The sequence below is a fragment of the Arabidopsis thaliana genome, chromosome 3 (assembly GCF_000001735.4).
Source record: "Arabidopsis thaliana chromosome 3, partial sequence".
In the NCBI taxonomy this organism is placed as follows: domain Eukaryota; kingdom Viridiplantae; phylum Streptophyta; class Magnoliopsida; order Brassicales; family Brassicaceae; genus Arabidopsis; species Arabidopsis thaliana.
Window position 1 is genome coordinate 18,659,016 of NC_003074.8, and position 25,625 is coordinate 18,684,640.

Consider the following 25,625-nt stretch of genomic DNA (forward strand, 5'->3'; position numbering starts at 1 on the left):
ATAAATCTTTTATATAAGTTCGAATGAGTGTAATGGGAAAGACTGAAAGAGAGAGTAGTTGTGTAGTTTTTTTTTTTTGGTATCTAAATTTTATACTACTGTTTTTTTTTGTTTATAATTGTTAATTACCCCACATCCACATGAAATATGTCAGAATCCAGGGAACCCATCTGTTTCGCCGGGATCTGTTCAGGCGACGGCGAAACAATATTACCTTGAATTCAAGTTTTCTTATTTTAACTTTTAACCTGGATGGATCCAATATGTTATGCATGAGAATATTAATGAGATGCACTGTCTTCGTTAGTAAGTAGTAAATAAGATTGATGTTATAACTTCTTTGAACATGCTTGAAGAAAACGTACTACGTTATTATTTTTTTGCATGATTTTTTTGTTTTTGTTTAAATGAGTAATATAGTGAATTTCTCGAGTTTCACAAATACAAACCATCATGTTAACGTATTTAGTTTATATGAATTTGTTTTGCAATGTATATACTAAGGGAGTGTATATTATGGAAGAATATTATCTTATATATAATGGACTCAATATAATCGAACCTCACTTGGCGTCGAGCGTTGGTATATGGCACGCTTATCAAAGCCGATCGGAAAGGACTTATTGCGATCTTCATTAAATTATTTTTCTCTTTATTTTAAGAACTTTACGTGAACATAGAGTAGTACTGTTTATTGACAAAAAACAAATAAAGAACAAAAGAAAGAAATTCTTATAACATTAGTTAACAAAGGAATTGCACTTCAACAACCAAATTAATAATAAATGACTCTTTCCTTAAAAATGCATACGTCAAACGTCAAAAACCTCACAATCTTCAATCAAGATCAATGCTTGGCTTCATTTGTGCAAAATCATCGGGTTTTTTCTTTTCATTCATAGAAATCATCTCTTTTGACGTCACAAAAGTAATTGCTTACTTGTTAATTAAAATTATTATGAGTTCGTCTTCTACCCTATAATTAGCCTAAAATAGACAGACACAGTAAGTTGCTTTGGACTTGGTTTTACCCTCTTATGTTGACACTGAAACATGTAAGAAAGCTAACGAAACGATGACGTTTCGCTGCTCTCTCTTTTTCAATCAGCTTCGTAAGTAACAAAAATAGATGCTATTTTCCCCTTTTCACCTTTTTACTTACACAAAGTCACTGTAAGAATTAAACACTCCTCCTTCCCACCGAATCTAAATTTCTTAACCAAGATTCCAAGTCTTGTTCGTACAATTTTTTTTTTTGTCTCTCGAGAACTTCCTTTTTCGATTTTTTTTCTTTAATTATTGAACTGTTTAATCAAAGTCGCCCATGTCATTCACTACGTTATTGATTGAACAAATGCCGTTAAAATCGACAGCAAATTTAAAAATGTACTAATAAAGAATAAGAACTCAGAATGGAAAACATTAGCTAAGATTGTTTACTGAAATTTGCGATGCAACTCTAAAACGCCAATGACGATTTGTTTAGTTGGAAGAATCTTTTTGTAAAAAAGTTTGAAAAATCTTTATGTATTTAACATATCTTGATCAGATAGTACTCTCATCAATTCACCGAATAAAAAATGCAAAGATCATATATGATGTAATTTTATATGAAACTCACCACAAACAAACTTATAAATTAAATAGACTTCCATAAAATCTAGAGTTTAGTAGTGATTGGACTACTGACTTTTTTCGTCGGATGTATTTATTAAAAAAAAAAAAGTTGTCATCGTAGTATTTGGTTGAGGATGGGCAGTGTATTAAAATAACAAACACTGGGATATTGGAAGCATATATCAAAAAATTCTAAAAGGAATTATATTTTAATAATTAAATAAACAAAAATTGGGGTAGGTTGCCTCCCAAGGCAAGGTAGTGATACAGCTGTGTTCATGTCCCAAGCATCATCTATGCCCTTTGCTCCATATTAACACCACAATTTCTATCCCCTAATGATTAATCACGTTTTCCGACAAATTTTTAAACTACTCCTTAATTAAAATATTCATAATTGAAAAAATGAAAAATATATATCGATTTATACTCGATTAATATCCTGTTTTTTACTCGATCATGAGTTGATGACAATATCCTTAATGTTAGGTTTATACTTTATAGATAACATTCTTATAATTTCTTGAACAAGTGCTCTGTATTCTTCTGACACATTTTTATCTTCTTTTTTCGTTTCTTTAGTTATTATATTGTTCATATCATATATGAAAAAAAAAAAAAAGATAAATCTGAATTCATTTGCTTTCTTTATTGCTCTTTTTTTTCAATTATGTATTTCCAATCTCTCTTTTTATTCGGATAAATTCTCATGTTCTCTGTGACAGGATAAAGTTCATGCACCCCTCTTTAATTATTGCTACTATCGTAGTATATTATATTTCACTTTCTGGAGCAATTTTCTTACAGAAATGGCACTTTCTTTAACTTTCTAGACAAACACTCACCAGATTTATCAATAGATTCAATACAGAAGTTCATACAAAACGAGTACCAAACTAAATTGTAATCAAGAACAAACTAAAAAAATTAAAATAAAAATAAGGAAAGCGTATATAATATGCATGGAGAGGCAAACAAAAGTCAAAACCTAGAAGATAGGAGCCTTTGGATTGGGAGAAAACCAATTATAACAATTTTAATGTATGGACGAATTAAGTAGAAAAAGAGGATTGTGATAAAGATTTGTTTCTAAATAAAGTATAAAAACATTTTTACCAAATAAGGAAGAAAAGAAAGAAAGAAAGCTCATGTAAAATGCATGGAGATTGGAGAGGCAAACAAAAGTCAAAAGTGAATCAAAACCTAGAATATAAAATGTAACATATGGAAGTGCTTCAATAAAAAAATAAAAAAAAAAAAGTGCCTCAATCGGGAGAAATTAAAATTTTAACATATGGAAGAATTAAGACAAACAAAATGGATAATTTTAAAAATAAAATTTCCTAATAAGGAAATGTTTTGGAATGAAGAAGATTAGATCTTAGATCCATTTAATTGGATCTCCTCTCTTTTCTTTGTTTGTTTCTTGTTTTTTAGTAGAATTTTGGTATTTGGTACATTCTTTGACTCTTGTTTTTAAACACCCATCCATGTCCCTTGTGCTATATTAAATGTACTCAATTTACATATTTTCCGGTGCACCTCACAAGACATATGTAAAATGTAAGATAATATATTTGTTTTCATTATTGAACGAAATCATGAAAACAAATATATAAAATGTACCGCACAAGTCACAAGACGAGACATATGTAAAAATGTACTCAGTTTATATAAATTATATCTATGAACCGACGTGCAACATCGTAACAAATCAGCTAAAGTGTTAATACACTAAATGGGCCTGAAAACTTATATGACCCATTCATAACACGGGCCTCTATACCTTTGAAGTTCATAAGCAAATGGTTCTTCGAGTCGAAATTGCATTCCTGTACATCGTTTTGCGTTCATCAAATAACTGAAAACCTCAGTATATAAATCCTTGAAAGGTGATGTCGAGGTGAGGAGTCTGACTAATACTCATCTTCATATTTCATTAAAATTAGTAACACAAAAATTTGTCAGTAATAAAAGGGTCTGAAATTTTTATTTATTTTTGGGGGGAAACAAAGAGATTCCAAGTTTTTTCATTTTACTACGTAAATTTTACGGCGTAGAAGTCAATGGTATATGTGTATAAGTATAACAATATAGAAAGTACTTGCACGACTTTTGGTTTTTGAATTCTTCATTAAAAAAACCATCATGGATCCAAATGTCCTGGTTAGGTTTTGGACCAAACTTGTGGTTGCCCTACAGAGGAAGGTAGTAGTCAAAAGTTTGTACTTTGTACAGTATTTAATTTTCCCCAATCTCAAAGAAGAGTGAAAAAATCTGCGTAGCTATAGATTGCGATGTATATACGAGCCGAAAGAAAAAAGAACTATACCAACTATCTTTTATCTTTTTCCAACTTGGTTTGAGAATCTATGAAAACTATCAGACTACTAATTCAAAATTAATATATCTTCAAATAAAATTTATAAACAAAGTTAAAAGTCAAACCCCCAACTAATAAATTGTTCACACTTAACAAACGCACACGTAACATAATAAGCGGACCGAACCAACTCCTTTTGACACGGACACTCACCGCTCGTCTGCTTCACGGTCCACCACATGTATCTAATCGACGGTCCAGATTTGATATTACTAGTCATGTTAGAATTAAGAAGAGACGGATGAGGTGGAACGTGACATATGGTGGGATTTGCACGTGATCGCAGGAGCAACGGTCTGATCAGATGGTTTCTTTTAGTGGTGCTAGTGACCGTTTTGAAGAAATTATTGTGGACCGACATTATAATATTTAAGTGTATGATACTATACAGTATAGTCTATACTATAGTATCATATAACCTCTCATGTTGTCACCCAAAAGAAAAAATCTCTCTTATCTAGCTCTTCGTATGTAAATACATCACAACCACAGTTATACGTTAATGCATTCCGGTTCTACAATATTGCTTGGGATAGGTCTTGTTTATTTATTTATTTAATTTTGAATTTGGTTTAGGTTGCTCAAATGTAAAAAGTACATTAATTATACCGAATATGGAAACTAGATTCAGTTCTTCATAATTTTTGGGCGTGGTTTAGATGAAGATTATATCAGATCAGATACTGGATTGAAGTCTTTATCTTGACGTATTCTATGTTTTTTTCTGATCGAATATGTGTTTTTTATCCTCTTTACGGTCATGTTTGGAGTTGTACAAAAAGGTTTGGTATACAATAATAGTACCAGAAATCTTAGGAATATTATATTATTTGGATATAATGATTGCAACAACAGTCCATTTACTGGTAAAGGTTGGTTATGATGATCACTGATCACAACGTAAGCAAACATTTTATTTCAGAGTGTACCTAGCTGTAGACTGTCTGATACATCTCATCTAACTTCATTATTTTCTGGATTATTAAGTGTTTGGTATATAGCTAGTAAGTACACATCTTTAAATTTAGCTGAATATCTTAATAATTTTACCAATAATTGTCCTAATTAATTCCAAAACAGTATTTTGTTTACATGTTTTTGGTTTAAACATAACATTTGTTCAAAAACATGTTAAACCATATGCAACAACTAACAAACAAAATAGCGATTTCTTTTCCATTTCTCTTTTCTTTTAATCCAGCTGAAAATCACATAAATACCATTCGCTCTATAATTCATATACATGATTAAACTAACATTAGATAGTGAGATTTTGAGCCGAGGACTTCACTAATAAAAAGTTAACATCTCCAACTTTATTTTCAATATTTTTATTTAGAAACTCTATTTTGTTAAAGTCTGTGCACACTCTAAATCTTAAGAGCAGCTCTATCGATATATTTTTGGAAGTTTTTCTTGATTAAAATAGAAAAAAACTTAATTATATATATATATATATATATATATATATATTTTAAAGAATTTTTTATCATATTTCACCGATAGAAATGGCTTAAAGACTAGACCACAATTGATGTAGTAGTATTTACATATTGTTTAGTATGAAAACCATCATTACCATCTTATTCTCATATTTTCAAAATTACTCTATGAATATTGTGTTATAACATCTATATCTAAGTTGCTCATTTTGTGCAAATATTCAAGTCCTTAACATTGTTTTCTCATCAATAATTTTCTTCTTGTTAGGAAAAAAAACGAAGATGAAAGCAAAAAAATACGAAAACTGACTGTTGTTGTTTATATCGTGGTTTAAAGTAATCATTTCATAGTATTATTAACAAAAAGTAATCATTTCACAAGTGTTTTTTACGTCGTTCGATATGGTGCAAACTACAATGGTAATAAAAGACAGCAGCGTTACGTTAAGAAAACGACGTCGGTTTGGCATCATTCGCGGACCCCAATAACGTTGCTATTCCGCGTTTTGTTTGGGAAAAGTTGTCACACGTGCGTTTGTGCTTCTTTTTGAAGATTTTAGAGATATTCCACAATCGAACCTTATCCCAAAAGTAAATACTCTAAAAACACCCCAAGAAATGAAATTGTTCAAATTAACCCAACCTAAATCACACTGTACATAATTGGATTTATTTATTACTATTTAGTGTTCTTTTTTCTAACAGTACAACGCTCTCCAATTTTTAAAATTTCTTGTTTCTTCTAATAACGAATGCAAGATTACACATATTTAGACTTTTTGAAAACGTTAAAATCTAATGGTGTGTTGTTTTTAATAAACGTATTGTTTGAGGTCTAATTAAAAGTGAAAAGAATCTCGATCGGGGAATAATAATCATGACCGAGAAACCGACTCAGCAAGTTTCCCGATTCGTTGGACAAGTTCAGGAGATAGCTTCTTCACCGGTTTCTTCTCCTTCTCCGGTCGAAAATCAAAACCAAGTGCATCCGATACTTCTTCGGAGCTCCATCCAGCTTTTCGGAGCGACTCCGAGAACCGACCCGCTTTCAAAAGCAATGCATCAAGAACGGCTTGATTATCCAAAATTACCATTTCACCCTCAAAAAAACCAGATGCTGACACGTGTACAATATCATCAACGTCGGATTCGCTCCACCCGCCTCCTCTTAAAACCGACCCGATCCGGTTCACGTAATCGTCGACCCATTTCGGTGTCTCGGATCTTGGTAAATCTAAATATCTCTCCGGCGATGAAGAGTGTGACGACGACATAGAAGAAGCAGAGTTTCTCCTCCGACGATCAACCGCCGCGTCACTCCAAAACTCAACCCATCTCGGTGTACTCGACCCGTGAACCCGACCCGAATCTAAACTCATTCTCGAAAAATTTGATGAAGAAGACGACGACGACCCGGCTGATTTCTCACTCACCGAACGCTGCTTCGTTAAAACAACCGGACACGTGTCAGACCCTCTAAACACAGACTCACGCTCGAAGAAATCAGAAAGATCCGACCCGCAACAGAAAATCCGGGTCTCGTCAATATAAAAAACCGGGTTACCCGCTAAAGACGGGTTACAAGGAATATAGCAATGATCAAAGATTGGTATCATCAAAGGAGCTCTTTTGAGAGCATTTCTCGCGACCCGTAAAGCTTTTTCCGGGTCGGATGGTCTTAAACCCCAAGATTTGCTCCAGAGAGTGTTTCTCGCGATCTGAAACGACACGGCGGCGATAGGAAGATCGATCATAGCTCTGAGATGAAGACGAGCTCCGGGAGAACGCCAGTCTGGAAATCCGGCGCCGACTGGTAAACCGGCGGTGAGAACAGCACGGAGGTCCGGTGGAAAAGCGAATGCAAACTCTGCTTCTGCTCTAGCGAATTCGGAGTCGGTTAGACCCGGTTGGACTTGGATCCTTGAAGTGTGTAAGTGTGAGATTACTTGATCGGCGAGAGAAGAGAAAGAGACGAGACTGTTTCTAACCGTTGGTGTTGTTGGTGCGGCGGCGCGAGCAGAGAGACGACGGAGACCAGCGGCGTGAGCTGGTCTGAGACCGGTCATTCTCCGATCAACGTCGACCATTATAATTTTTTGGGGGGAAAGAAGAAAACTTTGGAGTAAGAGATTGTGGAAAAGAGTGAAGCTTTATGAGTTATGGGGTTTCAAATATGTCTGATAGCGAACTGGAAAAAGATGATAGGCGAGAGAGAGAGAGAAGCTTTGTTTGATGAAAATATGGAGCTTTGTTTTATTTATAGCAAGTTTTATTGGTGGGTCCTACTTTTTGTCTTTTTTTTTTATTTGGTTTTTATGGGTTTTTATTTTGTGAGATATTGAAATGGTGGTGGTGAGAATCTGTAGTGACTTCATCGACTAGACTAATTTGATGATTAAAGTGTTTACTATATTTTTTCTTCTTCATTTGAGATTCTTTAATTTTGTTTTGTTACATTTAATCAGCATCAGATACCTTTCTGATCGGTTTAGACTTTTGTTTTAGTTTTCTTTCACGTACGGCTCTGATTTTCGTGGAATAACGTAGGACCCATCCTTAATGAAATCAGATTATCACTAATCAAACATTAGAGAGAGTCGGTTCATAACATTTTCCTCTTATATTGAATAATCAACGTTTTTGCTACAAAATAAGGAATAGTTGTTGGTAGTAAAGAATTCTGGTAGCATAATCCTTTACCAAGAAAAAAAAAATGGTAGTAGCATACGTATTATATTATTTTTAATATATTTTATACAACTACAAGGTCTGATGTTTCAAAATACAAATTGAATCGAGAGGGAATTAGATATAGTAGTAGTGCTGAACTTTTTTAAAAATTTTAGTCGGTTACGTTGTAAGAGACTAATAATCAGGTTTATAGTCGACTTCATCGGATTAGAGGTTTGTTCGGGATTAAGAAGCATTGTAGATAATAAACAGTTGACACAAGTGATTAGACGTAAGCCACAATATCATTACCCACTCCGCCACGCTGCATCAAATCATGCTCCTCATTTTATTAGAGACAAAATAAATATTAACAACTGTTTGATTTTGATTTGGAATGATCCACTTAAATCATAATTTTGCAGTGGAATTACTAGTATAAATCTAGCATATATGAATCATATACCATAAAAATCCCTATTTGAAAGTTTTAAGCAAAAGGAAAAACAGTAGCTTACGCGTGAAATGTAGTTGTAAAGTTGAAAATTCCACCGCTTGTAGTTTTTACTTATCTATCTATGTAGTTGTGATTTAATTTAATGTGATAGTGAATCTATGACCGTTGAAGCATAATCTTTGGGGGTAAGCAATAAAAACGATCACGCGACTCTATGCCACACTACTCGGGAATCTCACATGTCAATACCAATATCGCATGGTTTCTTTCTTTAGAGAAAAATGTTTCGAGTGTTAAATCGAAAAAGCACCATTTTTAAATACTATAACTTGATTCGATTACATTTTCAATGGCTTCTTTGTTGGAATAATTTAATATTACATTTATATGAACACACTAACGTCGTCGAAACTACCTATTATTAAAAGCTTTAATTTCAAACTAAACGGTCTTTATGTCAGCTTAACCACATGGTATCGATCGGATTAATTTTAATCACATGTTAGGTATATTGTTAGTTTTTTTCATAGTACATTATACTTTTTCCAATCCTAGCGCGCGATATTTTTAGTATACGATTTTACGAATAAATTAGTCAAAATGTATATGGTAGTGGGTCAACGGCATAGACTATGCATATCGTACGTGAATCTGGCGTAATTAATGGAGTATCAAAGGAGTTTATTATGCTTTTTAAGAGATTAACTTGTAACTTACAGTTATATTTGATGTTCTCACGCTCGCAGATCGAATAATACAAAATCTATTTGACATAATTAAGCAACTTCAAGCCCGTTTCAAGAAAGGAACTTCAATATGTATTACGCTAATTATTTGTATTTTAATTTGAACAAATAAAATATCTAGCATCCACACCATCACAACCTTGTTCTAATAATTACCAGTATAGTCTATGCAAATTTCATTATGATTTGTTTACAACTTTTGTTTTCAATTCTATCACTTTATTGCGGTTTCGTTAACAATTTTAATAAATAATCAAGCTAAACTAGCTAAGAAACTTCTATACCACTCCACTTGCTCTGTCTAGTTATAATTGTGTCCGACCCATTTCCAATGTTTATCTATTTATATACTTCTCAAGTCTCAACCGTTGGTGGTGTCATACCATTCACATACATGATCCAACCATGCATATACTAACAATTTCCCTAAAGCATTGTTAATCTACTACTGAATCGACCCCTTTTTCCTATTTATTTATTTAATGGAATCCTTCAACGTACAGTAGTTTTTAGGAATATGGATTTAAACCTTAGATCTCGTAATCGTTTAAAAAAATGGAGCAGAAAAGAAGCTGGATCAGATCTGTAGGTACTCATTATATTTATTAAAATTGACCAAATTTTCGTCGATACATGAACTATATACTATATACGATGTGAAAGGTTGGACTTAGGTATGGGTAAGAGTTAATGAAATGTTCACATAAGGTGAAGAGTATTTGTTGTCTGGGTGTGAAGCTTTAGGAACATTTACAAGTTAGATGTTTAATTGTTAGCTGAGTTTTGTGACATTTGTAGGGTCCATTTTGTCCCAACCACATATGATTTTTGTAAGAGATATATGGAAGGTGCCATTTTTTGCAAGTAGTTCATTAAATATTTAGGAATTTGTATGTTGTGTGATCGATTGATTGACATACTGTGCAGATTCTCCGTTTCATCCAAAATTTTGTTGCCTATGCAGATTAATATGTAGTTTACTGTTTGATACTATGATGTTTGATCGGTCCGATTTGGTCTACAATTTCTTACTCCACCATATATAACATTTCTATTTAGAAGGCTTATATTTTAGTATTTTACATTAATCAACTTCTATATCTATAATTGCTTTGGACTATGAACCATGTTAAATAGTCTCTTCTTCATCGCCAGTATTCGAACATGAAAACTTCCCAACCCTCACATTTTGAGTGGTCGAGTGATATACTATATGAAGAAAGTTTGTAAATGTTAAATTGTTAACTTCAAAGCTAAGATCATTTACATCCATTTCGTAAATCATATTTTAGATTTACTTTTTACTTTTGTACTTTATAGGCATCTTACAATTTACAAATATATACTCATTTACTTATAAGACATTGAAATAAGACGTGATATATTTATTTAAATCCCTTGTTGACTATCCCAAACCAAGTTTAAAAGATTTATCAAACGTATTATTTGCACGACAAATGATAAGGTCAAACACCTTGGACTACACGTGATGTTCCTTATATATTTGACATATATGTCGACAAAATTTATGGCAATAGCCTTGAATTTGAAGTGTCGTTACAAAAAGTCATTATCGTAGACAATTTTGGTCCGTTTGTGTGGCTTTCGACTCTATCGACCGTTGCTATGTCCCCACTCAATCACAACAATCGATCGGTCAATTTGGTCCAACAGCTTTGGTTTGGTTCAATGTCTTCGTAACAAAAATGTCAAAATCTCTTGTTGTCATGGGTTGGTTTTCGTAATTGGTCGTTTTACTTGTTGGGTGATGATGTTAAGAAAAATTAGGACGCTTACGCTTGTTTTATAATATTTGTACGTTCAATAATTGAAAAGAAACCATCAAATAATAAATATAATATTCTTATTTCAATAATACCACTAACGAAATCAAAACCAAAATAATAACTTTACTAGCTAGCAGTATCTAGGATTTTTTCTCAATAATTTTAAGTTTAAACCAATTCACATTTATCTTTGTAACAATTAACAAATATAGTAAAGTTTTTATAACATGCTAATAAAAATGGGTGAACCAAAAAATAGTTATATAAAATTATGTGTAAACATGTTAATTAATATATATTTTAAAACATCAATTTTGATAATTAAGTATTTTTTTTGGTTAAAACAATGATGATTTTATCGCATTTGAAGGTGATCCACTGGAATATAATATATCAAACTACACAAAGATGGCCTTTATTATCTCGATGATAAACTAGTTATGAATTTTATAATATATCATAACTAATACAATTATTATAGTTTTTAGTGAAACAAATTCAAAGTGGGTAAAAAGCTCCCCCATGTGCTTAATACCTTATTAGTTATTACCTTCTACAATAACCTATTTTACGAATAATTAAGAGAACATGTAGACCATATCAAATATGCATAATGCACATATATCAAGTTGCCATTAAATCTTTTTTGACCGATATTCACAACAAACACACTAGTACTATACCACTCCTGTTCTTATAAAATAGAAAAACAATCTAGCACTGATAGTAGCCCAAATTCAATTATAAGTCTAGTGAGAATAGATAAAAAAAAAACGCATAAAATATACGTCCATTTACTAATCGAATGAATGTAAACACTTTACTAACAACCGAGATAATGTATATCTGACCAAAAATCAGTTGTTTGTATGGTTGCTAAGTAAGAATTCATAACAACCGAGATAAACAACTCTATCAAATGTACTTCGTTTCATCAAATTACTAATCGAAACTTCGAAACCTATTATAATAAAAAAGACGATTCTAGTTAAAGTATGAGAAACCTTTTTTAAGACATAAAGTATGATAACCTTTTTTCCTTAATTCGCGACCTCCTTTTCATAAACCATTCGCCTTTTGATAAATATATTATCCATAAAAGTAAGCACTCGTGTGGTCGATATCTCATGTCTGTTCTTTACAAATGGATTCTTGTTAGGTTTTAGGGTGGCTATAAAGCTATACCATCGTAGAAGCGTGCGTGCGATGGCGAAGGATAAAGTGAGTTTCGATCATTGTATTCTTCATTATTTTGAATTTGATTAATTTTGTTTTTTGTATGTTCCATAAGATTCACCAAATTAAAGTGATTTTGCAGGTCTGCGTATTTCTTTCACTGTTTTTATTAAGCAGATTAAATATTTAGTCCATATTTCTAAAATTCTGTTTATGTATAGAAATTGTAAACTTTTGGGACATGCCATGATACGTTTAATAGATCAAGTTTAATTATATTGTGGAATACGTCAAGAGCTTACATAAAGGATTGTTTTAGTAGTATACCATATATGTGGTAATATCGCAGGTCCGATCCGAATGGTAACAGTAACGTAAATAGTGTAAAATGGGAAAGAGAACATAACAAGGTCTTGCTAGTGAATTAGAATATACAATTTACGTTGAACAAACGGTACACATAAATGAAACAAAAGTTGAATAGTGATCATATCAGAATATCAGATCAATAATGTATAAACAATATCAAATTTTAACTATTTTAATGATCGAAACAATTCTTATAACAAACTTAATTCGTATGACTGTTTTCGATCTTTTGATGATATATATTTTCAAAGGAAGTTGTCATTGTCAACTTGCAATTCAACAGTTTCTAATTTTGGGTGCTGTTGAAACCCAACTACCACATTTTGATGTATTTAAAACATTATACTATGCATCTTTCTGATACAAAAATGTATATCATTAATATGTATTAGAATTCTTAGAACATGCCTATATATCCAATATAGCTCATCAAACACTAACGAGTATAAAGACCATCCACTCCACCACCACATTAAGTTTTTGACTTAATGATCATCGGCTATGTTGTTGTGGTCCAACATAAAGAGTCTGCCGAGTTTGGTTTCACTGTCTAAATTGGAACCGTTTTTGGTTCAACAACTAGTTCACGCAGTAAAGTATCACTTAAATACAGTTAGTTCAACCGGCCATAAAAAAGTTTGTTCTCGTACATATGGATATTATTGATTTACACATTGAGAATATCTACCCATCTATTATTAACAATTAAGCTTGACCTAGAGAAATTCTGATGTAGATTTTTCTGATTATCTTCTCATGGTTAGGAACCAAACCTTACCTTGTTTCTCTACTCGAATCAATCTCTTTATTAGCTTATGTATGGTTTAGTGTTCTCTAACCAAACCAAGAAAAGGATTGGTTTAGTGTTAACATACTGTATTACTAAGTACATAGTTATTGGGCTATAAGAAGCTAACTGGGCCACAAATCCAGAATCCCAATATAAGTCAATGTACATCGTTTGCTAAAATCTAAAAACGGTATCTTTAATCTCAGAAAGGACATTATACAAAGATGATGATGTTACACATAAGGTCGTTTATCTACATCAACTTCAACCCACTAGTTCTTCATATTACATAAAGTCTCATAAAAGCGATTTCGTATCGAACTTTTACTCATAAAATTCCCTTATTCTATGATTAAAAAGGAAGAAATTCCAAAGTTTTATAGTATTTTTATGCAATGCCAACTTGTGTTGCTTCGTAATTCCAGGTACATTACATAATTTAATAAAATTAAAATGAACCAATCAAAAACAAATCCAGGTCATCATCATGACTTGGGCCGGCCCAATATCCCTGAGTCGGCAACACTCTCTCTCTCTCTTCCATTCCTTTATAACTAATCTTCAACTAACTTTTCTCTTCCCCCTAACTTTTTTCACCCAAATATTTCGACTTAATTACCAAAAAACCAGCCATTGATCGTAAAACCTTTCCACCACCGCACACCCCCTCGCCGGGGGTAGTGCGTCGCATACACGCGCCACCGTTACCTTCTACTTCTCTCTTGAAGCAACACTCGTGGTCTCCTGATCTAATCCGCGAGGAAGCTTGGTCAAAACGTCAAGATATCTCCCGCCACCGTCATCTCCGCCGTGGTAAGAGCTTGACCGACGAAGATCTCGACGAGCTTAAAGCAAGTTTCGAACTCGGATTCGGTTTCGGATCTCCCGAAAACGCTGATCCAAGACTTTCCAACACGCTTCCCGCGTTAGAACTTTACTTCGCCGTTCAAAAAAGCTACAACGACGCCGTTTCTAACAAATCAACAACGTCGTCGTCTTCACTCTCCGACGGCGATACCAGTCCTCACCACACCGTATACCAAACCAGTATGTATAAACATACACACACACACATATATACACATACACGATTATAAATTTATAATGATCAAATTTCATTTGAATAGGTGATGATCCGCAAACGGTGAAGACGAAGCTGAAGCAATGGGCGAGAGTGGTGGCGTGCACCGTGAACCAATCGCCGCCGAGATGATAATTTTAACGACTGTTAAACGTTGTGGGGATAAAGGTTAATCCGGAACAGGGTATGTAAATTGAGACGCCAAACAGTCGGTGGAGTCCAGTCAGCGTTGTAATATTACACACACAATAGTAAAATACTAATATATGTTGGACCCAACTTGTTTATAAGTTATATTGTTTATTGTATAATGCATGATTTGATTTGATTTATCTTCTTTTAGTATGTGATATATAATTTTATATATGCAACAGAACACAATTTGCAAAAGTATATTCTCAGATTCTATTGTCTGACTTTTGTCCATGGGAGAGTGGTGTTGGCTTCTCTTATATTCGTTGCTAAGCTTGATAAAGGATTATGCAAATTCACGTGAATTTGCATATAGTGATTAATTCAGATTAACTGATCTCTTTCAGATCAAAATCTTTGTAGCGTAACTTATATATATTATAACTTTTGAAAAGAAGAAAAAAATTATGGCCGAAGAAACGATCGAAATAGTGAGAAAATAGAGAAAGTGTAGGGAACGATGAGGGAGTAAGTAACACATCTGTGTTTTGTCTGATTGTCTGATTAAGAACTACACATAGCAGATCTGTGTTTTGTTATGGGCCTTCACTATTAGGCCCATCTGACCCATATCGTTACCGCTTTTTAGTATGGAAAAGCAACAACAATGTAAAGGAAAGCAGAAACGTTAGATTTCTTTAGACGCGCAAACTGAAAGAGCTTTGATCGATCGATTTGGAGGATTCGTAGAAGATATGGTTCGTTCTTACCTTTGATTCTGTCTTTATTTTTTTTATGTTTAGAGATTAGCAATTTCTAAGGATCTCTAGATAACAATTTTGCATGATGGATTTTTTTTTTTAAGATCTGATTTGTATTTAGCGAATGTTAGAATGAAGAAATTAGGGTTCCATGATTGAAGAAGATTTTAGACGAAACCCTTTAGTGTTAGAGCTGAGATTTTGAATTTTGGATGTTATTATTGCAGTCGAGTATATACAGAACTGTTTCGAGAAAAGAGAAACCGAGACGTCATCATGGATTGACGACACAGAAGAAGCAAGAGATTAAGGAAGCTTTTGAGCTATTTGACACTGATGGTTCTGGTACCATTGATGCTAAAGAGCTTAATGTTGCTATGAGGTAATATCGAGAGCTTTATATCTTTCTGTCTTTGTTTTATGGTTTTGGAATTGATTCTTGATATTATCATTTGTGATAGGGCGCTTGGTTTTGAAATGACGGAAGAGGTATTATTATTTCTTTCGTTTTTTCGGTTTTTTCCGCTAAGATTCGTTGTTTATATCTATGGTTCTGATACCTTGATGTATTTGGTATTGAAGCAAATCAACAAAATGATAGCTGATGTGGATAAAGATGGAAGTGGAGCTATAGATTTTGATGAGTTTGTTCATATGATGACTGCTAAGATTGGTGAAAGAGACACAAAAGAAGAGCTCACTAAAGCATTCCAGATCATTGATCTTGACAAAAATGTATTTACTCATAACTTAGTTAGTTACTTCATTTGATCTTAATTTTTCTAGAAGCTAAACTATTTTTCTTCCAAATTTTCAGGGGAAGATATCTCCGGATGATATCAAACGCATGGCAAAGGACTTGGGTGAGAATTTCACTGATGCTGAGATACGAGAGATGGTTGAAGAAGCAGACCGAGACCGTAAGTGTCCTAAACCTTTTTTCTCATTCTCTTGTGGCACAATGCTTGGTTTGACTAAAGATATATGATACATTACTGAAAACTGCAGGTGATGGTGAAGTTAACATGGATGAATTCATGAGGATGATGAGGAGAACTGCTTATGGTGGTAACTAGAAAGGTTGTTGCTGTTCTTAACGATATTTGATGAGCTCTATTATAGTTCTTTAACTGAGGCTTAATTATCTGTAATATTATTACTGAAGATACATATATCACAGTTTTAATCTATAGCTCATCTTAATGGCAAGTCTTGGTCTGTCTTTGTATCATTATAAGATGTATAAATTGGCAAAATATTCGTAGTCTTAGTGAAAAACTTTAGGAGCTCGCATTGGTTACTTCATAAGTCGTCAAGATTTGGACCTCTGCGCACATCATCATCTAGAAAAAGATATTAGATTTGTCTTGTCATAATACCCTGTTGCATTAAAGTTGTCGATTCATCATTTTTTCTTTCACAAAAAGTGGTACCATTTTATGTCAACCATAAGTTGTAAAGTTACACAACTGTGGAAACTTCACTTACATAACATATCCGACCTTTGAAAGCTTACATCAATGGATTCCAAAAAGAAAAAAAGATCCATTGATCATAACAAAGCATTTTCCTTAGGCAAAGTTTCCAAGTTAGCTTAAAACTTTAAAAGTTGTCGATTCATTGCACAAGGGTTTTGAAACAAAAAAGTAAAGCATAAAAAATTAATTCAATAAGAGTGTGTACTGATTTGTAGAAGCTATAAAGATAATGTTGACAACAGATACATTGGGGCCGTGAATTGGGTATTCTACACCGAAAACCTCACGACAATATTTTTACCAACCATGACGAAATTAAGCATTACCAAAGTCCCCATATAATGAATCCCCAAACGAGTAAAGAGAACAAAATCTAATTATCTAACGAGGATAAAAAGAAGAAAAAAAGGAAGCTAACTGATATATGGGAAAATTGAAAGGAAAAAAAGTCCAAATCTTCTTATGAAGCCAAAGCTGGTTGGGTTATTGGGATGAGTTTATATCTGAACGGACCTGGATGGTGAAGAATCATCAAATTGAGGGGGAAGTGGTGGTGGTAGTAGAGGAAGCAGAGGCACAGCTGTTACCAGTCTGCTTAGCCACATAGATTTGCTTGACCTTTGGGTTATTCGGAAAGCCTCTCTCTCTGGCCATGGGTTGGTTTCTGCCATGGTAGCCCGATCTCCGGTTTTGATGGTGCTGGTGTTGGTGGTGGTGGCTGGGCCCACCAACATGCTGAGACTGCGTGTTCTTCTCCTGAGAAGATTGTTGTTGTTGTTGTTGTGGTGGCTTGAAGCCAGGACCATTTGGATTCTGAGTGTTGTTGCTGTTGGGATCAGATAACGTGGAGGTGGGCTTTGCTGGTGGAGCACCAGTGGTGGAACTGTAAGCGTTTGAGGAGTCCACCATTGCGTCTACAACTGTGGATGCTTGAACGTTGGGATATCTGTTAGGAGGAGGAGGAGGAAGCATGTTGTTGTTAAACTGAGGTGATGGAAGATTGGAGCCATCTGTTCCTTCCTGCTGTTTCTGCATTTGCATCGTTGGAGGACCCGAAAATGGCATGTAAGGCCACCGTGCTCGAATAGGCATCTCCTGAGAAGAAGACTGACCCACACCATAAAATAAATATTAAGTCGATGGATTCTTCTACTAGTTAGCATTATTGGAAATCATAATGATGGGATCCAATACCTGGAAAGGAGATGGATCAAACATTGGCATAGGAAGGTGCTGAAGAGACGCAGGTACAATGTTACATTGCATGGAAGCCACATTAGGATTGTTTACATCACCATCTCCTCCAACCGGAGAAGAAGATACGTTTGGGTTGTGTTTCCAATCTGGTTGCTTTCCAGATGGGATGTAAGTTGTTCCCATGAAACTCAACCCTCCAAACTGTCCAACAGGTGCAAAGTGGTTATAAACAAACATGTGAGGAGGTCCCTGAACGCCAGGAATAGCACCGGGTGGGGTTAGAAAAGGACCCGTGAAACCGGCAGGAGGGGCATAGAAGGAATCTACTCCAGAATGACCCTGCTGCTGCCAGGTCGTAGGTGGACCAGATACTGTTACTGGACCTTTCTGGGACTGTGATTGGGTTGCTCCTGCGTCATGGTGCGGGCCAAAAGCAAAAATGGGTCCTCTTAACATGGGATTCACATCATAGAAAGGGTAATGAGGAGGGCCTGGAGGGAAGTGAGTGATCATTTGGTTTGAGTTGTGTGGACTTGGTAATTGTGGCCACAGAGAGATTGGGGTGTCCACTGAAAGATCTGCTGGTAGAGAAACAATGAGAGATTCCTCAGCTTTTGATCGACTAGTCTGCCCACCAACAGTACCTGCCAAAGCAAAAGAAATTACTTCAGACAACAAACAACCATTTGGGAATGCATAAACCCTACAGAAAGCAAATATACCACTTGCTGCCCCATCATCTAACTCTGTTCCTCCATAAATTTTGGTTTCAACAGGTAATACAGAGCCAGTACTCAAGGCATTCCCACTGGTTTCATCATTAGTTATGGCTGCCACAGCAATAGCTGAAGCAGCAGCTTCTGCTTCTGCTTCACAAATCTCTATGCCAGTGGATGATGGATTTCGATGTTTGTTATCTTTTTCAAAATATAAAGAGCTATCCTTCTCTGTACGCCCACCACAGGGAGGGATAACAGTGGAAGATGTAACTGCACCTAAAAGAGAAAGAAAGATCCATCATTTAAATGCAACGACGAGCCAGTTCAAAGTAATAATCAAGGTATCTAGTCAACCAGCTCACCAAATTGAATTTTGCCCTCAGCAAGCAATGAATTTATTGGACTTGTGCTGCTTGAAAAAGTATTGTTCTTTGGCACAACAGACGTTGATGTCGAATTTGACTCGCTAATTCGGTTGGCACCATTCTCAACAGAAACACATGAAAGATGAGATACGGGTTTCATGGCTTCATCAAGCTGACTCTGGGTTAGGGCCATAACCTACAAGGTAATATGAAAAGGCTTCAGATATTTGCATAGGCGTGATTCATAACTAGTAGAGCATGAGTCATAAACTATTTTGATTATTATCCACTATGACTTTCTCTGTCCTCAATTCTTACTGCTTTCTGTTTTCAGTAAACCATTCTATCAATTCATATAAAGTGACTATGAGATGCGGCTTAAAACACAACCGTTTTAGATGACATTGGAAAGGTAAGCAAGAATCTTGCAGATACATTTTTTGGATTGTCCGTTTTCGATTTTTGTAGAAACTTGAACCAAGTCAAAAAAACCATGAACAATATATATACTCACCGGCTGATAGGTGAGTTGGTTACCCCAAGTCCCCACAGGTGTATGACTGTTATCGAGAACCTTATTTTTGTTGCTGAATACAAAACCTGACGCTGGATTCTGATCATTTTTGGGTATAACTGGAAGAGCACTACTTTCCTGAGTGGACCTGCAAAATGAAATAGAAGGTAAGAACATAAGCAGAGGGGAGCTATCTCTACAAACACACTTAAAGCATTTCAATTGATCAAATAATGGAATGTACTTGTTGCTCCCAGATTTTTCATCAACATGGGAATCTATTTTAGGTGAAGGTGTGCCAATTGGGGCTAACGTCTGTCTGTTGGAGACTGGATTAAACTGCTTATTGTTCGCAGCTCGGCTAGCTGGTGGGCTTCTGTTGGACCTGGCTGCAGTAGTATTGTTCTGGAAAGTTGAACGAGGTTTTCGGAATGCCTACAAGAAAACAAATTCACTTTTAGTGAGAATTACCTCAGAATAGGTAACAATTCACAAGTAGAAGAACACTAGAGTTTTAGATTGCATCAGAACCTTGGCTGCCTGAGACTTCTCTTTAATTTCCTTTTCTCTCTGTTCACGGCGATCATTAAGCATTTGCCTTTTTGATCTTACCTCAATAAAATCATCATCGTCACTAGGAGCTTCAATACCTTGTTGCTCAAAGACACGAACAATTCCAATCTGCAAAGGTGCATCAATTTCCTTTTCAGATACCATATTCCTTTTAAGGTTTGCTTGTCCAGAATTTGGACTGAGTGGATTCTTCACGACAGCATCTTTCCCAAGTCTATTCTCAAATGAACCCCCACTAACTGTTTTCTGCATAGCATTCAAACCGGACGCTGAGCTGTCTAAGGCTTGTTTCTGGGACTTGTTGGACACAACATATTTTCTACTCCCAATTTTTGTAGAAGTTTGTGCCCTTCCATTTCCATTTCGATTTTCATCGGAAGATGGCCAGTTTGATTCCCGAACTCTAAATTCAACCCTCTGACGACGATATCTTCTATTACCACCAGAATCTACCCGAGAAACCTCAGCAGTACCAGATGAGCGCAAGCCAGAATTTCTTACTGCACTTGTGTCAGTTTGGACTTGGTATCCTGATTGTCTTTCAGCAAAATTTGATTTTCCATGACTCATCTTTCGAGAAGGTAATTGCGAATTACCAGACAACTCTGGTTGCTTTTGAGGTGACACAGCAGCCTCAATGCTCGCTCTCGCTGGAGGTAGATTAGCATTCTTCAGTGTGCCCTCATCAGAAACATTTGTCGGTCTTCTAAGAACACTAAGCTGAGGGTGTGAGACAGAGGTTGCTGCGTTTCTAGCGAGCAGGTTAGCCGAATTTCCTTGACCAAGCTGAACAGTCACCAAGGATCCAGGATTCTGATTCAAAGCATAAGTTGATAAACCATTCGCTTGGACAACTGAATGATGTGGCGGTGGCAGCACCCCTTGGGATATTGGGGATGTATACGGTAGTTGACCAAACTGAATGAGAGGAGGCTGGGGCTGTTGCATATGGGTAAGCGAGGAGCCAAATTGGGGATGAAGAGGAAGAGGCATTTGGATGGAACCAATCTGTATGGCAGGGAAAGGAGAAGGTATCAGCGAAGGACCAGAAAACAAACCAAACTGAAACTTGACAGGCTCCTCCATCTGTGCTGAAGTAGTAGATACAGGAGGAATAGCTGTCTGAAGAGATGATGGATGCAGAGCAGCGCTGTGAAGTGGTATGACAGGATGAGTAGAAACGGTAGAGTTACTTGTGGAGTCTACTTTACTGGCCACCTCAAATGACTGGCGACCAATATTTGGGTGAACTGTCAAGTTCTGCATCGTGGTTTCAGCACCCTGGAAGGTCCTAGACGCATTATGCATGCCCAAGGGATCAGAAACGACAGCAGGTTGGGCGGCTTGTTCACCACGGCTTGTCTCAATAGAAGGTCTTTCATCATCTAAAGAATCGACAGTATGCTGATGAAGTGGAAATGTAGATTCGGAGTTCCGTTGACATTTTTCAAAGTCATCGCTGGGTATTTCAACCTCCACTCCTTCATTAAAGCCTAAGACTAGATTAGAGTCTTTATCATCGAGATGCATTTCTTCTAACTCTTGGGCGAGATCTATGTTCTCATCAACCCCGTGTATTTTATCCTCCTCCTGGTATCCATCTTCATCTTCGTCGTATTCTTCTTGTTCCTGCAACCGTTCATTACTGTCAAGAGTCCACTCTTCATTATCCCAGCAAGACACAGAGCCTGTCGCCATCATCAAACTATCCTTTCCAATATCACTAGAAATAATTGGTGCTCCCCCCTTCTCTAGTAAACCAGCATCTTCTCCCATTCTGGAAGTAGGTAGGACAGTTGAATCTGCTGATTCATCCAAGTCATCATGAGAGAGATGAACAGGGGAATCAGGTGGGCTAGTAACGGAAAGTGAAGATTGAGAGTCACATCTTCCAGTCAGCTTGGTATCGAACCGGCGATGTTCATCGATACCACTTCCAGGCAGCACATGATGATCCTCAATATAATTGGCTAGAACAGTCGAATTAGTCCTACCTTTATGGCTGTAGTTAATCCCTCCAATAGACGTTGAGGGACCAGGATGCTCAACCTCGCTTCTAAAGGAAGTCTTTTGCCTAGACTCCTGGGGAGGGGGAAGAACACGTGGCTGCCTTACTGAATATCTTGGTCTTCCAAAAGGGTAATAGTCATCCCCCTCGGGATTCTGATACAACTTTTCAGGATAAGGAGAATATGGACCATGACGAGGACGGCCCTGGCTTTGCCCCCATCCAGGATCACCATATTGCTCTCCAAAATTTTCACGAGATTCAGATTCCATTCCATAGTTCCTACCATGCGTCCTTCCATCTCCAGGAATTCTCCAACTCTGATCAATTGAATGCTCCGGGAATCCTGGTTTGAAGTAGGAAGGGGCACTGAGATATCCAGCTGTCCCAAAGAATTCTTCCTGTGGGCTATGTGGAACATTCTCCAAATTTTGTGGAATAAACCTTGAATTGCTTCCACTCTCAATATCTTCCTTTCTCCACGTAGGCTTTTGTCTATCAGGGAACCCAAAAGAACCATCCCTAGAAAATTGAGACGTGGCATTGCTCTCAAATGATCTCATGGGTACTGATAGATCTAAAGTTGATGACGTAGTAATTCTATCCACCATTCTTTCGCTGTCTTCCCAATCAACAACATCTGCAGAGTCTTTTTCTTTAACAATATCTAAGAATTTATCCTCTGAAATAGTTGAAGAGCTGCTGCAACCTTTGGCAGCTTCAGCCTGTCTCCTGGAAATCTTTTCTTCCAACTCTAGAAGCTTTTGCTTAGCAGCTTGCTTCCTCCTTTCTTCTTCCATGAACAACCTATGTTTCTCCTCTTCTTTTGACTTCCTCAACTCTTCTGCCCTCCTTGTAGCCTCTAGTCTCTCCTGCTCGTTTCTGAAAGCAGCTTCTCTGGCCTCTTCTTCTAATCTTCTCTGCCGCTCATCTTGTTCACGAGCCAGCCGTAGTCTCTCTTCTTCTTCTGTTCGAGCTAGTTCTATCACCCTTTCCTGTTCCTCAATAATCCGCCGGCGTTCCTCTTCCTGCATCTTTTGAACTCTCTCAAGTTCAGCCTCAAATGACTCCCTGACAGGATCATGAAACTCTGTTTGCTTTAAAGCCTCTTTCTTCTTCTTAGTAACACCAAGTACTGGGAATGGATCATGAACATCAAAACCAGAGTCACCAAAGTCTTTCATAAAAGGATCTTCCACATGAGGTTTGTCACTCTTGAAGAAGGAGCGTTTATCCCTGCAAGAAGTTCATATAGAGATAATTAATTAAAAGAAATTTGTCACCAGATGCAGAGCCATACTGGAAGAGTTAGTCCCATACCTATTCTGATGTTCAATTCCATACCCATCCCGATTATAAGTTCCCCTGTTGCTGGAACTATCCATATTATTATTCCATGGCTGTCTTCCTCCATGCTGATATGGAGCCTCTCTAGCTCCACTATTATTCCAAACATTTTCCCTTGATGATGACAAGACGTAGTTACTTTTCTTAGCAGCTTCTCTGCCCCTACTAGAGGGCCTTGCTCCATAATTATTATGATTTGCACCTTCATTTTGGAGTGGTGAGGAGACTCTCCAAGCGTTGGCCTCCCTTCCTCCTCCACTGACAGGTCTTACTTGAGTCAAAGAGGACTTTGCAATTTCATTTTCACGCTGTCCTGGTTTGTCAAAAACATTAGAAGCAGCATGCTTCTGGGGCAGGACATGAGGCCTCAGATCAAAACCCCTATCCCAAAATGGTTCATTCTTTGAATAGCCATGATCCCTGTCCCGATCTCTTAAGCCATGACTAGTATCACGTTCATCATCAGCCCAATCAGATCGTGGGGCCAAACGAACAAGAGGCAGTGGCCCTGCAAAATACTCCTTTTTCCTCACATGTTCAGATGAATGTAATCCATCAGAGAAACTAGGACTCTCGCTGAGCTCATTACCAAGCCGGCTACGCCCAGACTGGTTTTGGGGTCTCATATCTACAAGTGAACTGCTCATACCAGAGACACCTCTCGGCTCTTTTGAAAAATCCTCACCTGCAGCTTGCTTCTGCTTCTGATTCAGACCCTCTTTCTGTTTCTGCCCAGACACAGAAGCTGAAGGCAAAGAAGCCTTTAGGGACGGAAAATCTTCACCCCTCAAAGTTGCCACTTTCTCTACATGATGAAAAGCCCGTTCCATAGGCTCAGCTGCACCAACCCGAGAAGCAAGAGACGTATTCAACCCATTACTCCCCCTAGTAACACCTTCACCAGTATGGTTACCAATATCACCATCAGTAGCTGTAGCAGCAGGCTTACTCCACCCAATACCAGATGAAGCAGGTCTAGTTCCACTCCCAGCGATCCCTCCACCGGAATGAAAACTCGAACCAGACGAATCAACTCGCTCATGCTCCTTACGGAGGGAAGGAAGGTTCAAGGGGGGTGGAACAGATAGTTTCTGCCCAGCATTTTGCGAGCTTCTTGGCCGTGAAAGGACAACCATACTTCTCCTCCTCCAACACCACCACCGCCATATCCACCACCTCCTCTCCCCCGCCCATAACCTCCAGATTGATTATACTGATGATGAGATTGATATCCATAAGACTTATTCAGATTCACAGACGCGTACTTGTTTCCATCTCCATGATTAGCCATTTCCCGCTTCCGCCGGTCACTGAACATCCCCAACGCATCAAACCTTAAACCTAGATCTGATTCTTCTCCCAGTCAAATTTGTTCGCAGTGTATTGCCTCAGATCTACTAGAGTGACGAATTGATCAAAAACTGGAAAATCAATCCAAGAATCTCCCCTGAATCAAAAACACCAAAATTAAACAATCAATTCTCAGATTCGATCCTTGATAAAACCAGCGTCGAACAAACGCAGAGCTTAAGTGATGGAAAAATCGACGAGTTAGGGTTTCGTTTTCGCTTTTAAATCAGCTCGAAACGGCGTGTAGGAAGGGGCGCAAAATTACCTACGGCGGTGGTGGGCGTATGATATCGACGACGGTGGCTAACGTGCGCTGATGTCAGACGACGAAGCGCGAGGGAACGAATCGTCGGGAAAAAAGGAAAGCCCTACCCCTACTCACTGCCTCTTTGTCGGAGATAAAACCAAAACAAAAAAAAAATATACAAATTCAAAAAAAAAAAAAAAAAAAGCTGAGGCACGAGAGATAAACCAGGACAAGTTTTACTCTTTTTATGTTTTTGACCCCGTATTAATCAATCATCTCTTTATTACCCCATAATTCTCAATTTGATACATATAGTACTCTGCTTTCAATTACGCTACTTTCGATTATTAGAAACATGTAAAACTTCGAAATTAGAAACAAAAAGATATTAGTTTCTTACAATTAAAACAAAAATA

At 36.6% G+C, this 25,625-nt stretch overlaps 4 protein-coding genes across 6 annotated transcripts; 2 read left to right on the forward strand and 2 right to left on the reverse strand.

The window, feature by feature from the left end:
* Positions 1-5,822: 5,822 nt before the first annotated feature.
* AT3G50340 (uncharacterized protein) lies at positions 5,823-7,676 on the reverse strand. The gene has a single exon (NM_114894.3). It carries the CDS (start codon positions 7,527-7,529, stop codon positions 6,318-6,320), a length of 1,212 nt encoding a protein of 403 aa, NP_190603.1. The 5' UTR covers positions 7,530-7,676; the 3' UTR covers positions 5,823-6,317.
* A 5,410-nt stretch (positions 7,677-13,086) lies between these two features.
* Positions 13,087-15,007, forward strand: AT3G50350 (membrane insertase, putative (DUF1685); the record flags this gene model as incomplete). 2 transcript variants are annotated; one of them, NM_001203117.1, is made up of 3 exons in its annotated part: positions 13,087-13,259; positions 14,166-14,484; positions 14,565-15,007. In NM_001203117.1, the coding sequence occupies 3 exons, from the start codon at positions 13,149-13,151 to the stop codon at positions 14,648-14,650; spliced, it is 516 nt and encodes a 171-aa protein (NP_001190046.1). The 2 variants fall into 2 exon arrangements, with proteins under 2 accessions (NP_001190046.1, NP_190604.1); NM_114895.1 differs by lacking the exon at positions 13,087-13,259 and adding an exon at positions 13,891-13,915 and having other exon boundaries at positions 14,068-14,484; positions 14,588-14,691.
* Positions 15,008-15,121: 114 nt separating this feature from the next.
* On the forward strand, positions 15,122-16,746 carry CEN2 (centrin2). The gene is made up of 6 exons (NM_114896.5): positions 15,122-15,408; positions 15,639-15,793; positions 15,873-15,900; positions 15,994-16,146; positions 16,229-16,331; positions 16,420-16,746. Exons 1-6 carry the CDS (start codon positions 15,406-15,408, stop codon positions 16,485-16,487), a joined length of 510 nt encoding a protein of 169 aa, NP_190605.1. The 5' UTR covers positions 15,122-15,405; the 3' UTR covers positions 16,488-16,746.
* Positions 16,747-16,982: 236 nt separating this feature from the next.
* AT3G50370 (uncharacterized protein) lies at positions 16,983-25,362 on the reverse strand. 2 transcript variants are annotated; one of them, NM_114897.6, is made up of 10 exons: positions 25,228-25,331; positions 24,771-25,059; positions 23,586-24,658; positions 20,216-23,501; positions 19,929-20,119; positions 19,685-19,832; positions 19,168-19,366; positions 18,809-19,081; positions 18,084-18,730; positions 17,044-17,996 (listed from the first exon to the last, which is right to left on the reverse strand). In NM_114897.6, the coding sequence occupies exons 2-10, from the start codon at positions 24,846-24,848 to the stop codon at positions 17,421-17,423; spliced, it is 6,471 nt and encodes a 2,156-aa protein (NP_190606.6). In that variant the 5' UTR covers positions 24,849-25,059; positions 25,228-25,331; the 3' UTR covers positions 17,044-17,420. The 2 variants fall into 2 exon arrangements, with proteins under 2 accessions (NP_001326662.1, NP_190606.6); NM_001339465.1 differs by having other exon boundaries at positions 16,983-17,996; positions 23,586-25,059; positions 25,228-25,362.
* Between the last annotated feature and the right edge of the window lie 263 nt (positions 25,363-25,625).

What these genes read in the sequence shown, in the direction of transcription:
- AT3G50340 (NM_114894.3), bottom strand. Translation starts at nt 7,529, where the DNA reads ATGGTCGACGTTGATCGGAGAATGACCGGTCTCAGACCAGCTCACGCC.
- AT3G50370 (NM_001339465.1), bottom strand. Translation starts at nt 24,748, where the DNA reads ATGGTTGTCCTTTCACGGCCAAGAAGCTCGCAAAATGCTGGGCAGAAA. An exon ending in TGAGGGCAAAATTCAATTTG is followed by an intron (nt 19,082 to 19,167) that starts GTGAGCTGGTTG and finishes TTTCTCTTTTAG; the next exon opens with GTGCAGTTACATCTTCCACT. An exon ending in TTGATCCATCTCCTTTCCAG is followed by an intron (nt 17,997 to 18,083) that starts GTATTGGATCCC and finishes GGTGTGGGTCAG; the next exon opens with TCTTCTTCTCAGGAGATGCC.
- CEN2 (NM_114896.5), top strand. An exon ending in GAGCTTAATGTTGCTATGAG is followed by an intron (nt 15,794 to 15,872) that starts GTAATATCGAGA and finishes CATTTGTGATAG; the next exon opens with GGCGCTTGGTTTTGAAATGA. An exon ending in TGAAGAAGCAGACCGAGACC is followed by an intron (nt 16,332 to 16,419) that starts GTAAGTGTCCTA and finishes TGAAAACTGCAG; the next exon opens with GTGATGGTGAAGTTAACATG.